Source organism: Myodes glareolus, chromosome 18 (assembly GCF_982192425.1).
Source record: "Myodes glareolus chromosome 18, mMyoGla1.1, whole genome shotgun sequence".
NCBI lineage: Eukaryota > Metazoa > Chordata > Mammalia > Rodentia > Cricetidae > Myodes > Myodes glareolus.
The window spans coordinates 52,827,760-52,843,657 of NC_142043.1; the positions used below are offsets into that span (position 1 = coordinate 52,827,760).

The window sequence follows — 15,898 nt, forward strand, 5'->3', positions numbered from 1 at the left end:
TTGACGCTTTCCTGGAAAAACACCGTGTCCTTCAGCAGACATCTGAGTAAGGCCAGCTGGTTTTCCCCGTCTTCACTTTTTTCCACTTTTTATGTTAGACACCAAGTGTGTGGGTTCTCCTCTCACCTGGTAGTTTTTGGCAGAGACTAGCCAATAGATGTCCTTCAGCTCCTTCAGTTCTTATGCGTACCTGTATGTGGTGCTGGATCGCACAACTGAGTGTGCACCGTGGGCCAAAACACAAGACCCAAGGTTTGACTTCTGCTTGCCAACTGGAGGTTAGTCCTTCAGCAGTTTGGATTACTCTGCTACAACAGGTCAGGTAAACCAAACCCATTTTATAAAAACGAAACTCAAGAGGTACTGAGGGATGTAAGAGTGGCATACCTATCTAACACACTGAGTTGAGCATGGTGACACAACACACAGACGTGGAGCACCAGGCTACGCAAGAGCGCTGAGCAGTGTGCACAAGCATCAACAAAAGATAGAAAAAGATCTAAGAAAATGGCAAACTGATAAGAGTGATGGGAAGGAAGAGCCCAAGGAGCAGAAGTGGTGGGAAAGGCTCACCTTGTACACCTGACGCTGAACTACACCCCAGCCTATATAGCTCACTGTAAAAAGGAGGGCGAGATCACAAGTCTGAGACCACCATGGACTGCTTACTTCATAGCAGGGCCTCATGTAGAGAAAAGGTGGGAACACAGGGAGAAGCCACTGAGCGCCATGTTTGTTAACCACCAGCCATATTCAACAAGGGTATGAAACACAATTACTTTATTGATTTCTTACAATCAAATACTGCTAACTAGCATTACTTTCACACATGCATCATTCAGAACAAAGGAAGAGTTCCTCAGTATTTTCAAATGATGCATCATATAACACAAAGTTAGAACTTAAAATGCACCCTGATTAATTATGTAAACTGGTAATTTTTTTTTAAAAAAGCATAACTAATAATTTGGTTCCTTTCTTCATAAAATGGAAATTTAAATATTTCTCCTGATAATCTTGAGGTTATCATTATGTTACGAGTAGTGCAAACTGTGGCACATACAGTTCCATCTGGAAGGGTGTATCTTACACACCGTATCTCAACAAACAAAATGTGCATAAAATGCATACAGTCAATGCATGATAGAAAGCATGTTCCAAATACAAGTGAGCCTCTCAGGCCACCATATTTAGCTTTTGCATTATCATTTATGGCATTATAGATTAATTACACATGACATACTTTTATACATTTAACCCTGAAGATAAGAAAAATAACTGTTTGAAAAATTATTCCAGGTAGCCATTTGGTTTGTATCATAAGAAAGCGAACCTCCATCCAGAGTTCAGTGTCTGCCAAATCGGAATCACGAGCTTTAGTCGTAAGATAAGTGATGTTTCACAGTGACTTTCCCAGGTCCTGGCACCGCCTCTTCTCCCACAGTATACCAGATGAAGGAGCATTTCTGGGATTCCCCTGGGGCGTGGCTTTCCCTTTGTATTCTTTTCTGGATTAACTGTCACCAGCCTCTCCAATGGCCTTCCATTTTAATCATTCATGAATCCTTTCAGAATGTCCTCAGAGAGCTCCATAATAGGAAGTTCTGGAGAGGGAAAATCCAGAGGAGGAAGATTGGGTATTGGAATGTCCTTGCCTTTCCCAGTATTCGCAGCAAACTTCTGCCACGTTGAAGAGGCTGTGGCAGTGTCCGAGTGCGGTGGCAAGCTCCACAGCTCTGACTTTTCTACAAAGTCGGCATCAACGTCCAGCTCCTTCTCCGTTGGTCCTTTCAGGAGTCTGGCCTTCTCAGCCTTTAGTTGTTTATTTTCTTTCCTTAATCTTTCATTCTCAGCCACGAGGAACTCCACATGCCTCTTCAAATCTGCAATTTTGGTTGCCTGCTCCTCTATTATTGTTTTATCATCTTTTGGGGCTTTGCTTCCAATACACGGCTCTGTTGGTTCATTCTTTTGCTGAAGTAAATATAGCAATGTGTCTGGATCCCTGTCAAAGACCCCCTGAAGCTCGGGGAGGCGCTTCTCTGTGGAAGGGATGTACGTCTGAGAAAGAAGAGGGTTCTGACCCTCCATGTCCTCAGAGGGCTTGTGAGATGCCTGCAGGTGGGGGGTTCCGTCCCTGTCCGTGCTCTGCTGTGCTTTCAACCGCTCCTCGCGCTTTGCTCTCTTCCACCTCTCCTGGATGAGGAGAAGCTGTTTCATGTGGCTGTCCCGTTGCAGTTCCAGTGATAGGTGAGCCTGTGACATGGAGGAAAAGGTCAGTGTAAAGAACTTAACATCAGAAAGCTCCCAGGCTTATGTGCCTGAACACCTGCTTGACTGGCTGTGCAATCTTTAGGAAGTGTGGTCTATAAGTGGCTTGCCCATGCCTTGAGGTTCATAGCCAGTTTTCTGCTTCCTGATCCAGAGAGATTAACAAGCCATGCCTTGGGCTGTCACTGTAAACTGAGTTCCAAGTGTCATGCTTCCCTACGATGATGGACTGTATCCCCTTCATCTGTGATCTTCCAATGCTCAGGGTATTTGGAAAGCTGATGCACACCATATGACAGCTACCACAAGCTCTACACTATCAGCTGTGAGCTGGTTCAATTCAATCTCAGTTAAGCATTTTTACTTTGCCAATGCCACAGCTTACAGGAACTGTCCTTAGTTCAGTCACCAACCCCTTAGGTACCCATCATTATAAATCAAGACATTGTCTTTACAGCTTGGGGTGTAGCTCAGTGGAATGATGTTCACTAGCATGTACAAAGACCTAGGCTTGAACCTAAACCACTGAAAAGAGGGAAAAACCTTGGATCAGGATTTTCTAAACAATATTTTGTGTATGTACATGAGTATATGTACAGGAAGGTTAGAAGAGGCAAAAGATCCCCTGGAACTGGAGACGCAGAATGTTATGAGACCCTGCCGTGACCCACATGGAATCCTGACTTGGGTGGCAAGACAATGAAGAAAGGACAGACACAGGCACAAGTCCAGAAAAAATGATGGGGCCATACCAACTATCAACTGGATGTCAGCGTGTTTGTTTACCATGTACAGCACAGGGACGGGGCTACTGGTCTCTGGAGGCGGAAACGTGGTCTCAAGCTGTAACTAACTGGGAGCACAAAGCAGCAGCAGCTAGTTTTTACACATATCAGCATTCAAACTTGAACCAAGAAGGCTTTGCCAATTCTGAGATGGACGCACATGGGAAAAGGTTTTGCCAACTTCCCATGGCTTTGAAACTACGGTCTTTGTCATGGCTGTGCCCAAGTAAATAACCTGAGCTTCCTCTGCTAACTACAAACTGGTATGTGGGTGATGAGAACCAAACTCATGTCCTCTAGAAGAGCACTCAGTGCTTTTAACCTCTCCAGCCCCAGAATGAAGGTATTTTTAAGACATTTTAAGTATTAAAATTTTAAGCTTAAGCACCGGCTTTCCCTAAACATATTAAGACAATATGAAGTCATCCTGAAACAGATCTCAAAGTCCAGAAATCATCTAAGTATCAAAGAAGGAGATTATTCAGATTTAAACTGCCTTTGACAAGCAAAGCATTGTCCATCTAGTTCCCCTGGGCCATTCCTGCTTCCTCAATGTCAGCCAGTATCAAAAGCCAGTGGAGCATGAGACCTGTAAGCAACAACAGGAAACAGAAGGCAAGGCTGGAAGGCTAATGGCAGATGACATAGTTTTAATTTCTTTCCTAAAATACATCTATATTTTTTTTAGTGTTTTGAGAAAGACATAAAACTTCAGGTTTTACCCAATTCAAATCTCCACAAGAAAACCTTTTTCTAAAAAGATTTTCTTTTTCAGCTGGACATGGTAGCACACACCTTTAGTGTGTGACACTGGGGAGACAGCTGGATGCATCTTGGATTCCAAGGCTATCCTGCTCTACATAGTGTGTTCCAGGCCAGAAAGGACTATATAGCGAGTCCCTGATCTAAACAAATAATAAAAGACTTTTTGTTTGCTTGTTTTGATAATGGAGGAAGCAGTACATGTGAGCACAGTGCCAATGGAGGCCAGAAGAGGGCACCAGATCCCTTTGCACTGAAGGTGTATGCTGCCTGGCACAAGTACTGGGAACCATACTGGGCCTCTCCTCTCTTAACTGCTAAGTCATCTCTCCAGCCCCTCAAACATTTCTGTAAATACTACTAGCAAGTCTCACCTGCTCAGACTGTGTCAACTTCATGGCTTCAGAGAGATAAGCTGGTTTTAAAAAAAAAAGCAGCAAATTAATATATGCACATCATTATTTTGTAACTTATGGGCTAATAATCGAAGTATTTACCCCCAGAGACAATTACTTGGTCTTCTAAGCAATTGTGCTAAAAAGGCAAAATTTGAAAACAGCATTAACTTCTTCTAAAAGAATGTCACTAGTAAATACGTATTCCCTAGCCCATCTTAAAAACTGGAGGCTTTAAACTTCTAAAGTTGGCAGGTTGAGGACCTAGCTGTAGTGGCATTTCATTTGTATTTTAATAAATAAAACTTGCCTGAAGGTCAGAGTAAAACAGCCTCACTGATCAGCCTTACAAACCAGGTGCTGGTAACACACACCTTTAACCCCAGTAGCCACACTAGTTGCCATAGAAACCAATCCAGGCAGTGCATGCCTTTAATCCCAGCCTTACACATAAAGAAGTATCATTTTGAAATTTAAAAAAGAAAAATTGAGTGCACAGCATGGTGATTTTCTCCATGATCTCACTGTGATAATCTCCTAAAACTGAAATTTATGAAAGGACGATCTCAAAAAAACAAAACAAAACAAAACAAAAAAAAAAACCCCTTTTTTTTTAAACTTAAATTTGACTCTCCACTGGAGAAAACATATTCCCTTCTCCAGCAGGTATCAGCTGCAATTAGCTTCTTGGTTAGGGGTGAGACTTGCTCACTAACCTTTCTCAGTCCTGGGATTTTCTGGTCTGAATCCCTACAGGTTTTATGCATGCTCTGTGAATTCGTATGTCTATTGGTCCTATTGTGCTCAGAAAAATCTTAATACTGGCAATTACTTCTTCCAATTATAATGTAAGGCTAATATTTAAAGTAGATGTTCAGGAAAGATTAACACCCCCAACCTACTTCTTTACAACTTCTCTACCACTGAGCTACACTGCCTAGTGTCACATAGCTGTTTAAGTCTTCAAAGACAAAAGACCTTAGGTGTCACGTCAGCCTTATCAGTAATGAAGATGCAACACCAGACTCTTCTTAACTGCGGTTTATTCAGGCCCTTAAAATAATCTTCTCATCCTTTCGCTACCTCTCACAACCTCTCGCCCCGGGGGAAAAACCAGTCTGCAGCTTAAATAACCTCTGGGTAGCCAACCCCAGCAAGCCACGTGGACGCGGAAGCAAGCCAGATCTTAGCGTTAGCCATATATGGAGTTGTTACACATCTGAGAGCATTTACCGTTGGGAAGGTGGAAGGCGGGAATCAGTGCCACCTGTAAGGCATGGCATCACGCAGCTCTCTACACTTAGGGGTGATTTTTTTCTCTTTCATGTTCTTCAGACTATCGTGCACTTAGTGTACACATACCATATGGTGATTCGCTCCACCTTAACCTATGGCATACACAGGAAACCTAAATCACTATGGTCAATGCACCAGGGCTCTCATCTACATCATGGTTTTCTTAAACATGGTGTACTCTCTCACACAGGAGTTAGTACAAATCAACAATCTGGTCAATAACATGGTTGAGGAGAGATTTAAAGACCACTAGTTTCGTGTTGTAGAAAACTGCACCAGTCATAAAAATACTATTATGAGTACCTAGTTATGTACACAAGATCTACAGCAGACACATGGGCACACTTATGATAAAACTGGTTTTTGCTGGTGGTTTTTTTTTTAGGGAAGAGACTGGCTATATATTGTGGTTGGTCTCAAATGTGACGTTCTCACCTCTCACCCAAAGTGTGAGGATTACAGGTGTGAGCCACTCGCTATCTACAACTAATTAATTTTTTTCAGCTGGGTGTGACTGGCACATAGCTGTAATCCAAGGATTTGTGGAGGCTGAGGCAGGATGAGTGCTCAAGTCTGGGAAGGAACCGGGGCTATAGAATGAGTACTAGCCCATCAAGGGTTAGATAAACAAGATCCTGAACCAAAAAATATTTTTTTCTCTTGATAATTACTTATAGGAAGAACGTACTGAAAATTTATTCAAAGCAGTGCCCACTGTGACTTTGTATTTCTAACATTCCATTCCCTGCCAGGAAAGAATTCTGTTCTTGAGAAGGGAAGGAATAGCGCTTCCTAGCAGAAAGACTGCAGACCTTGTTCTAAAACAGACGCGACACCCATTCTAGATGGAACTCGAACTTTGGAAAACAGCCCTCAGACCTATTTATAAGGCTAATTCAGAAATTTGGGTCTCTGATAAGAAACCAACGCATGCCAAGTGTGTAATTACACTAAGCTCCATCTCCAGCACCGGAAAGTCAGTAAACTAAATGACATTTAGCAGTAGTTGCTACAATATAATATATATTACACACAAATTATTAGTCATCGCTAAATGACAACCACCAATAACAAAGTATTCTTGTTCTTTTTGTTTTGTGACAGGATTTCTCTTGGTAGTCTGAGCTGGCCTCCAACTCATAGCAATACTCCAACCTCAATCTGCCAACAGCTCTATCCAGTATCTCTTAAGAAAAATATGTACCTGTAGCTTTTTTGTGACAAGAAATCGCTTCTTCGTATTTGCCAGCAGCTAACAAACGGTCTGCACGTCGGCTCTGTTGGTGAGCCTAGAAAACAAATATTCTGAGTTACTCCAAATTACAAAACAAGACTTCTAAACAAACTATTCTATGCAAGAAGTCAAGCTTAGAACCACATCATCTGATAAAAACTGGCAACTTCTCTCTACCCATGATCCTCTTCAGTTATCAGGTTCTAACTGCTAAGTGACCTCTATTCTTCCACAGATCAGAGTAACAAAAGACTTACAATCCCAGGTATTACTCAGAGCATGCTTTCTAGATATTTAACTAGATATTTCAAAGAAACATGTTGTAGGTAGGTATTTTCAAAAGGCTCTATTGTCTTAATAGAGACTATAATAGACTCTTACAGACTTTAATCAGGAAATGTATCATGAAAAATCCAAACTTCTCTTATAGCTGTTCATTCTTCCCTTTAAAAATTAAAATTACTACTTACCTTAAAATTTTAAAAAATATGCAGTGAGAGATTCTGATATATTTAATATTACTATCTCTTCATATACAATTCATCAAAAAGAGAAAGGCTAAGTTAGAGGTTCTAAAAAGCAAAGGGTTTAGATGTCCCTACGGTAAAGATATATAGCTAATAGTGCCACTCTTCTTACATGGATTCTTAGTTTCCCAAAGCCTCCAGCCATGGAGTCACATACCTGTAATGCTGGCTCTCAGGAGAAGGAGGAGGAGCCAAGCCATTTCCTAGCTCAGGTTAGCCTGATCAACAGACCATGTCAAAGACCAAAGGCTAGAAGATGTAGTCAGTGGTAAAACATCTGTCCAGTATGGCAAGGCACAAGCTTTCAGTTCAATTGCCAAAATGCCAGTAAACAATCAAACAAATAAAAATAAATAAATAAATAAATAAATCCTCCAAAGGCTGGAGATAAACACAGCTCAGAATAGAGCACCTGGCTGACTCTTACAAGGTTGTTGGATCACAAACCACCAACAGCAAGAACAAAAGAACTTGAATACACATTATTTCACTTATAGCTTTGTCAACCTGTTTCCTTCTCTTACATAACAAGGCCAGTAACTTATGTTAAGATTAGAAAGAACATTTTAGCCAGGCGGTAGTGGTGCACGCCTTTAATCCCAGCACTTGGGAGGCAAAGGAAGGCAGATCTCTGTGAGTTCAAGGCCAGCAGACTATAAGAACTAGTTCCAGGATGGGATCCAAAGCTACAGAGAAACCCTGTCTCGAAACCGGGGGCGGGGGGATGTTAATTTTAACCATGGAGCCTTGGACTGAGTAAAAAGTATGTTCTGAACACCTAAATATTTTCTAGTATCCAGATAAAACATTTAGGGTGGGATGGGGCAGATTTCTGAGATAGGACCCCATGTCTGGCCTTGAAGCCCTGTTTCTCTTGCTCTACCTCCTCCTATGAACTAGGGGTATGCATGAACACCACCCTCAGGTGAAAGGCAGACCTTTTGAGAAGACAGTATCAACAAGGAATCTGGCAGATCATCTGAATGAACAGTGGTAATCAATCAACAAGGTCTTAGGCAGTAAGAGAAACAGAAAAGTGAACAAAGGGGTCATATATAGGTGCTTTCACCTTTTGTAAGCTCTAAAAATATAAAAACAGCCCACACCTTTTCTCTCACAAAAGAAAACTTTTGTGAAAGCCCATAGCCCTTCATAACAAGGACAGCGCAGCACGAGAGTCAAGGGCTCTGTCTCTTCAAGTTCTGACGCTCGCTCACTCTAAACCAGCTCAATTGTCCCACTCTGCTGGGGCTATTTTATCACTGTCAATAAAATTTCAACAAGGTCACTATTTTAGGAATTGTAAAGAGAATTCAAACCATTGAGGCAGACCTGGGTAAAATGCAGATTTTCAGTCTGTAGTTTTGCAATAGGGTCTGCAAATCTGAGTTGAGGCTGTGCCTGAGGCTCCTGGACACATTTTAAGAAAGAATCAAAGACAAGCCAGGAGCACACAATTTTAATCCCAGCATTTGCGAGGCAGACAGATCTCTTGAGTTAGAGACCACTCTGGACAGCCAGGGATCTATAGAGAAACTTTGCCCCCCCCCCAAAAAAAACCACACACACACAAAGGAAGAAAGGAAGGAAGGAGGGAAGAAGGGAGGAAGGAAGGGAGGGAAGTCAGGAGGAGAAGGGGCAAAGTGCAATCTGAGATGTCACAGATGACAGCTCACACCTCTATACCCAACCCTAAGGAGGCTGAAGCAGGATCACAAGTTAGAGGCCAATCGTAATGTAGGGCATCATCTCAGCTTCACGTCTGTCAGGCATGGTGGTGCACACCTATAATCCTAGTTCTTAGAAGGTGGTGAAGGATGAAGGTCATCCCTAGCTACATAATGAGCTTGATATCAGTCTGTGTTGCATAAAACCCTGTCTCTAAACAAATGGTAATAAAAAGATAGACAATACTATAGAAACCTATGTTGATTGTTATTGTTATTTTTTAAAGGAATCTTTAGGATTCCCACTTAAAACTGATCTGTTTAAATAAATTCAAAGTAAAAACCAGAAAAATCAAAACACGTTTACCCCTTTCTATACACTGCTTTTCCTCAATAACTTTGATTCCTATGACAGGTGCCGCATTCTTATATTGCCTGGCTTTCTGGACACTTAAAAAGAATCCCAAACCCTGAATTTTCAAACCTGGGATCAGAAAGCAAGTACAACAATAAAACTTGGAAGTGGTTTTAACTACAGGGCATTGAGAGTGGACAGGCAGAAACAAAGGCATGAAGGAAGGGAAATAGCCCAAATCCCATCACGGAAATCCCACTCCTGAGTTCCAATCTGCAAAGGCTCTCAGACACTGTGGTTTGCTTTTATTAAATCCTTCCTTTTTATTTTTATCCTTTTTATCCTTCTTATTTATTTATTTGTGTGTTGCTTTTATTAAATCCTTCCTTTTTATTTAAACAGAAAAGGGGAAATGGTGTGGGAAGTCTTTCTGTATATGTGTTGTTTTTATTGTTAATGAATAAAGAAGCTGCCTTTGCCTGTAATAGGGTAGAATAGAGCTGGGGGGGAGAGGACTAAACTGAATTCTGGGAGAAAGAAGGTGGGGGCTCAGGAGAAGCCATGTAGCTCCACCAGAGACAGACGCCAGATGGAACTTTATCCAGTAAGCCACAGCCATGTGGTGGTGTACAGATTAACAGAATGGGTTAATTTACTAGCAATATACTTAAGTGATTGGACAAGAAGTGATTCAAATGATATAGTTTGAGTTATTATTTCATGGTCTGGGCAGCTGGGAACAAACAAGAAGCCTCCCTCTACAGACACTGTACACTGGTCTTCCTGCTCCTTCTTTGGGTAATATCTCTTTGGCCTTAAGCTAATAGAAGTGAGTTCCCATTAGCTAAAACCAACAAACATCCTAGCAACTACAATTAGGCTACTAAGTGAATGAATTTACGCTCAAGGACTTTTTCCTTTTGCCGGCTGCTTTAAAATTGCAAGTGCAAGGCCACCTTTCTCAGCATGGTGTGGTGCTTGCCTGTAGTACTAGCATTCAGAAGGCAGAGAGAGGCAGAGCTCTGTCAACTGGAGGCCAGCCTTGTCTACACAGCTAGTTCCAGGACAGAGAAATCTTGTCTCAAAACAAAACACCTCCAAAATTATAAATAACAGTATCTTCTGTATCTTTCAATTTACTAAGTTCTGACCTGAAGGAAATGCTATATCGAGAGGAAAAAAAAGACACCATTCCAAATATTAGAAAGAAGGCAGAGGATATACACTATATTCCTGACTGGTATGGCATTCAACTGGGAACAAAGGAGAAATATTAGCCTTATGCCCCTGTCTCAGTTCACTACACAAGTGTGAAGCAGTACCTCCATGCATGTGTACCCAGTCAACTGTATAATCAACAGAACAGTTCAACTGAAGGTAACTAACTGCTCCAATGAACTTGAGGACCTCATTTCAACTCTGAAGACCACCTCTCTCCTGTGCTATTTTGTCTATAAACTTTTTATGTCCATCAGTTTCTAGTTGGGCTTGTTCTTGTTTTTCCAAAACTGTCATCACCTGCTATGTAGACAGCGAAAATCTAGTATAGGATTCACACATGAAAACAATGTGGTGAATTCTGGTAGTATTAAGAAAAAAATCCATAGGCTAAAGAGATGGCTAAGCAGTAGGAGCACAGGCTGCTCTTTCAGAGGACCTAGTAAGTTTGATTCCCAACACCCAGATGGTGACTCACTAAAGTGTGAAACTCCACTTACTGGGGCCCCAATGACCTCTTCTAGCCCAAGGAGCACCAAACACATGTGGTGCACAAATAGACATGAAGGCAAAGCACTAACACACATACAAAAAACAGTTACTATTACAGCATCTCATATTCAGTAAAAAGTTATAGTTTGGCTTTATTTTGTGTAAAATGAGAGAGGCTCATGTTTCTGCAGAAACAAGATATATTCCATGACACAGCAGCTTGGCAGTACTATGCCCAAAACTGACTTACCAATCTGTAAGTATTTCTCATGCAGATCAGTTAAAGCAGATGGGTAAATAATGCTCCAATACAAAGCTCAATGATTTATTTTAAATTCTAGCTTTCAAACCCCACTATCTCAACAAATTCTGCATTTAATGTTATAATCTATGAACCTGGCAGAATAGCTCATCTAGATATTAAGACAAGATAAATAAGAGACACAATGATGCCCTACCATTTACTAATTGTTGGGTATAAACTCAGCACATGTTCCTCACCCAGAGTGCTCCCAAGTAATTCCAACTATACCTATGGCATAGGATTATTTTCCATAGGTTATTTTTAGAGCAACACAAAGGGGATTGAAATAGCCTCTTTTTTCTTTAAAGATTTTAATTCTAATATCACTAGTTTGAAACAGTTACAAAGACTTCAGCTACATAAAAGACAGTTGCTCTTTAGCCCATGATATGACTCTTTTTCTTGTATGAGATGCCTGAAAGCATTAACCACTTCAGGCAGTGGTTAAGAACTAAACACTCCAGAAGGAAGCTCGGTTATTTAACCAACACTCCCAGCACTCTTTTTTGTTTGTTTGGTTTTTTTTTTTTTTTTTTTTTTTTTTTTTTTTTTGAGACAGGGTTTCTCTGTAGCTTTGGAACTAGCTCTTGTAGACCAGGCTGGCCTGGAACTCACAGAGATACTTGCCTCTGCTGGGATTAAAGGCATGCACCACCACCGCCCAGCTACACCCAGCCCTCTTAAGAATAAACAGAGAGAAAACTGGGGTGATTGAAGGATGAACACATAAAAAGCAAAACAACAACAAAGCAAGTGTGGCTGTGTAGTCTCATGGGTATTGCCTGCAGCAGCATAAGCAAGTAAAACATAAACAAAAGTCATGGACACTAAGACTGACGTCACTGCCCACACTGCAGCACTAGAAATGATCAAGGAAGTTTGGCCAGTCATTTGTTACCAGCCAAATGCCAGAATTTAATGCATGGAAAGAAATACCTAATACACACTAAGTGATTTGGTAAGTTACAATTTTCCCATATTTAAAGTTAACAAGCTGTGTGGTGGTGCAGGCTTGTCACCACAGCACTCAGGAAACTGAGGCAGGAGGATCAAAAGGTTAAAGCTAGCCTGAATTATACACACTGTGGCCTGGTCTTATCGACCCTTCCTCAAACAGGCAAATAACACAAAGGAAAACACTTGATAGGACAAATTGATCCAGAATTGAAAGACTTTTTCATTCAAAGGACATAAAACTTCTCCTGACCAACTCTAAAAATCAGAGAGCTAGCACATCTGTCATAGTTACATATTAAAATATTGTAATAATTTAGCCAGGCGGTGGTGGGGCACAGCTTTAATACCAGCACGTGGGAGGCAGAAGCAAAGGCAGGCAGATCTCTGTGAGTTCAAGGCCAACCTGGTATACAAGAGCTAGTTCCAGGACAGGTCCCAAAGCCACAGAGAAACCCTGCCTTGAATACCCCCCCAAAATAATAATAATAATAATTAATAATTTAAACTAGTCTCTTCCATGTCCTGAAAACTCACTGTGAGGAAATTAATCTTGCTATAACGCTAACAATAATACTCCACAGGAGAGGCAGTAGTGACACAGAGCTCAAGGAAAATGAAAAGTACACTAATAGGAAGCCTTCTTAGGAGCAGGTCATAGTGAGTTGAAATGCAAAATGCAATTAAGTCACTGACCTAAGCTATTATTTAACTTCCCTCAACTTAGGCTTGTTCATCAGCAAATCTCCCAAACAGGTCTTACTGAATTCCAAGGATGCTCTGAGGACACATAATCCACGTACAGTAGTGAAGCCCTTATTATATTATGAATCTGGAGTACACTCCAGTGATAAATTTGTAGTTTACTAGAATTTTCAAAGATACGCATTAAGTCAGATTTAGACTTTTTAAATATTTGTTTTTATTATGTATAAAATATTCTGTCTGCATGCATGCATGCCTGCAGGCCAGAAGAGGACACCAGATCTCATTACAGATGGTTGTGAGCCACCGTGTGGTTGCTGGGAATTGAACTCAGGACCTTTGGAAGAGCCATCTCTCTAGGCCCTAGAGCTACCTTTAAAGTTGAGTAAAGAAGATACCGTGGTGTATTCACTGATACCCTACCCTCTCAAAAGAGAGCATCTTCAAAAAACTTTAAGTCTAGGGCTCAGGGGATAGACACTCACCACCAACCTGGTTACATAAATTCACTCTCCAAGCCCATGGAGAACTGACACTCCCATATGTGTCCTGATTTCATACATGTGAAACACACACATACATAAACCCGACTCTTCTACAGCTCTGACTGAGGTTTACCACTGCTACTTTGCCACACGCTTCTTTCAAGTTAAAGTCCAGCCGTTATCGAGTAAAGAGCTAGGCTGGAAGTCAGCAATCTTCAAAATCTCAAAAGGCTTAAAAATTCAAGCTGCCACATTTCTGAAGCTTGTCACATAAATGTTACACCAGAGAAAATGAAACTGTACGAGCCTCCTAATTCACCTACTTAAAAACTTACCAGGGCATGGAGGCACAGGCCTGGAAGCCCAGGATTTAGAAAGCAGAAGCAGGATGACCAGTGCCTAAGACCAGCCTAGGAAACAGAGGAACAGCGAAGCTGGCATGGCTCAAACAAACAGGAGATAAACAAAAGTTCTGTTGCCATCGTTTACCTAATTTTTCCTAGACTGAGCACCTGGTGCTCCACCTACCACTGAAAGCCAGGTTCAGTCTTCTCCCAAGCACAACACACCAGTGGAGCTGGAGTCACGCTACACCCTGTTGCCAAATAAAGTGAAGCTACCTGGAACAGAACCAGTGATGGTTCTGCAAGGACACTTGAACTTTGAAGCACTCTGTAAACAGCTGGCTACCACTCATAATACTCCTGCGGACTTTCGGGATTGAGCCATCCACGCTTCACTGTAAACTTATATTGACCTCGCGAGTTCTCTTAAAAACCAGAGAGGGGCAAGGGATTTCCCTGGCTTTCAAAAACTCACCGGTGTGGTCATCCTTAAGTGTAAACAGCTGAGGAATGGAGGCAGGGCCTAACTTTAGTAACCCTGGGATAGGATTCTCCGAGCTGCTAACCTGGCTCCAGCGAGGTGACCACTCTTGGGCGTTCAAGCTCAACCAGTCCAAATAAATCTCATTAAGGGAAAATGTCAAGGGCTTATGGTCTCATTATAACAGCGGCTAAATCCTCGAACGTTCTAGCTATAAAGCACGGTTCTCCGTGCCCTTTATCTGTTTACTCCTTTAATCCTCACAAGGAACCTGAAAAAGAAAACGAGGTGAAAATTTTTGCTCCAGATCCCGAAGCTATTAGGTGACTAAGCCAGAGTTCAAATCCGAGCAGATTTTTGGCTCCAGAAATCTATACTCTCAAACCACAGGTTCTGGCTTCTCTGCCCAGCATGGGCTCTTCCAAGTCAGCAGGGCTGGGTTCCAAAGGCAGAACTCAATCCTCCCCGGTCCTGTTCCCAATCCCACCACATCACAAACCACCTACAGACTCGGGACTTCAAAGTCGCAGTCTGCAAAGCCGAGAAATCAGACGTCTGCAGCGAAATTACGTGAACCTTTGCCATGAAACCCAAAGACGCCTTGTGATCACTCTGGGAAAAATACAAACTTCCAAAACCAAAAAACTCTGTGGGAGGTTAGGGGTTTTGTGGGAACTGAGTCCCCACTCCCCCTTTTTTGACTAAAACTGATTGGGCTTCTTGTGCGAATGTCTCTGGTACTTTCGAGAGGACTAAAGTAATGGAACTGGGATGCGGGGAGGGGGCTGCGGTTCGTGCCCAGCTGTCTCCAAGGAGCCGCCGCTGGCGCAGCTGTGAGGGCAGCCTGGGGGGTGTGAGAGGTGCGGCCCGGACACCCCGACTTTGCCCGCGGCCTGCAGGAGGCTACGTGGCGCTGGGACGCGGTCCCAGCAGGGCAGAAGCGACGGGCCCCGAGGGAGTGGCCTGAGTACCGGGGGTCGAGGTTCCCCTCCGCTCGCGGTTTCCCCCGTCAATCCGGGTTGTCCCTCAGCCCGCGTTCCCCCTCATCCTTGACCGTCCCCCCATAGCCGCGCGTTCCCCCTCAGTACCGCCACTACTCACAAGGTTGAGAGGTCCTTCCATCACTTCCATAGACCCCGGGGTGAGCGGCGGCCCGAGGCGAAACGGCGGCACCCGGGCACATGGAGGGGCGGCGAGAGGAGGAGACGCGGCGGCTGGCGGACGGCTCCTCACAACACCCGGAGCCGGCAGTGAGCGCCCGAGAGCGACGGCCGCGCCACTTCCGCCTCCGACGCCACGCCGCGGGGCCGTCCTTGCGTCGTCACGCATGACGTTGTGACGTCACGCGCCGGCGGGGAGCGGAGCCTGTAGGTCTGAGTGAGACCGGGAGGGGCGGGGCTGAGAGCGAGGCATTCAGCTAACTGATGCGAGACCCCTCCCCCCCTCGCCAGAGTCGGAGTTTAGGCTGCTTGACCTCTGACACCGCGTCACGTGAGGAGCCGGGTCAGGGTAGTAGTTTTGTGGCCTCTTTGCACAATTGATCTTTCTTGCTTCTTTCGCGCAGGCTTTCTCAGGTCCTCTCTTCTGACCTCCACCCCTGCTTTCCTGTTTCCGTTCTAACTA

At 43.1% G+C, this 15,898-nt stretch overlaps 1 protein-coding gene across 3 annotated transcripts; it reads right to left on the bottom strand.

Moving 5' to 3' along the window:
• Positions 1 to 763: 763 nt before the first annotated feature.
• On the bottom strand, positions 764 to 15,561 carry Nrbf2 (nuclear receptor binding factor 2). Of its 3 annotated transcripts, none has more exons than XM_048451579.3 (4): positions 15,377 to 15,542; positions 6,714 to 6,798; positions 4,193 to 4,233; positions 764 to 2,256 (listed from the first exon to the last, which is right to left on the bottom strand). In XM_048451579.3, the coding sequence occupies exons 1-4, from the start codon at positions 15,404 to 15,406 to the stop codon at positions 1,549 to 1,551; spliced, it is 864 nt and encodes a 287-aa protein (XP_048307536.3). In that variant the 5' UTR covers positions 15,407 to 15,542; the 3' UTR covers positions 764 to 1,548. The 3 variants fall into 3 exon arrangements, with proteins under 3 accessions (XP_048307536.3, XP_085535843.2, XP_048307538.3); XM_085679717.2 differs by lacking the exon at positions 15,377 to 15,542 and adding an exon at positions 14,270 to 14,517; XM_048451581.3 differs by lacking the exon at positions 6,714 to 6,798 and having other exon boundaries at positions 15,377 to 15,561.
• Positions 15,562 to 15,898: the final 337 nt, after the last annotated feature.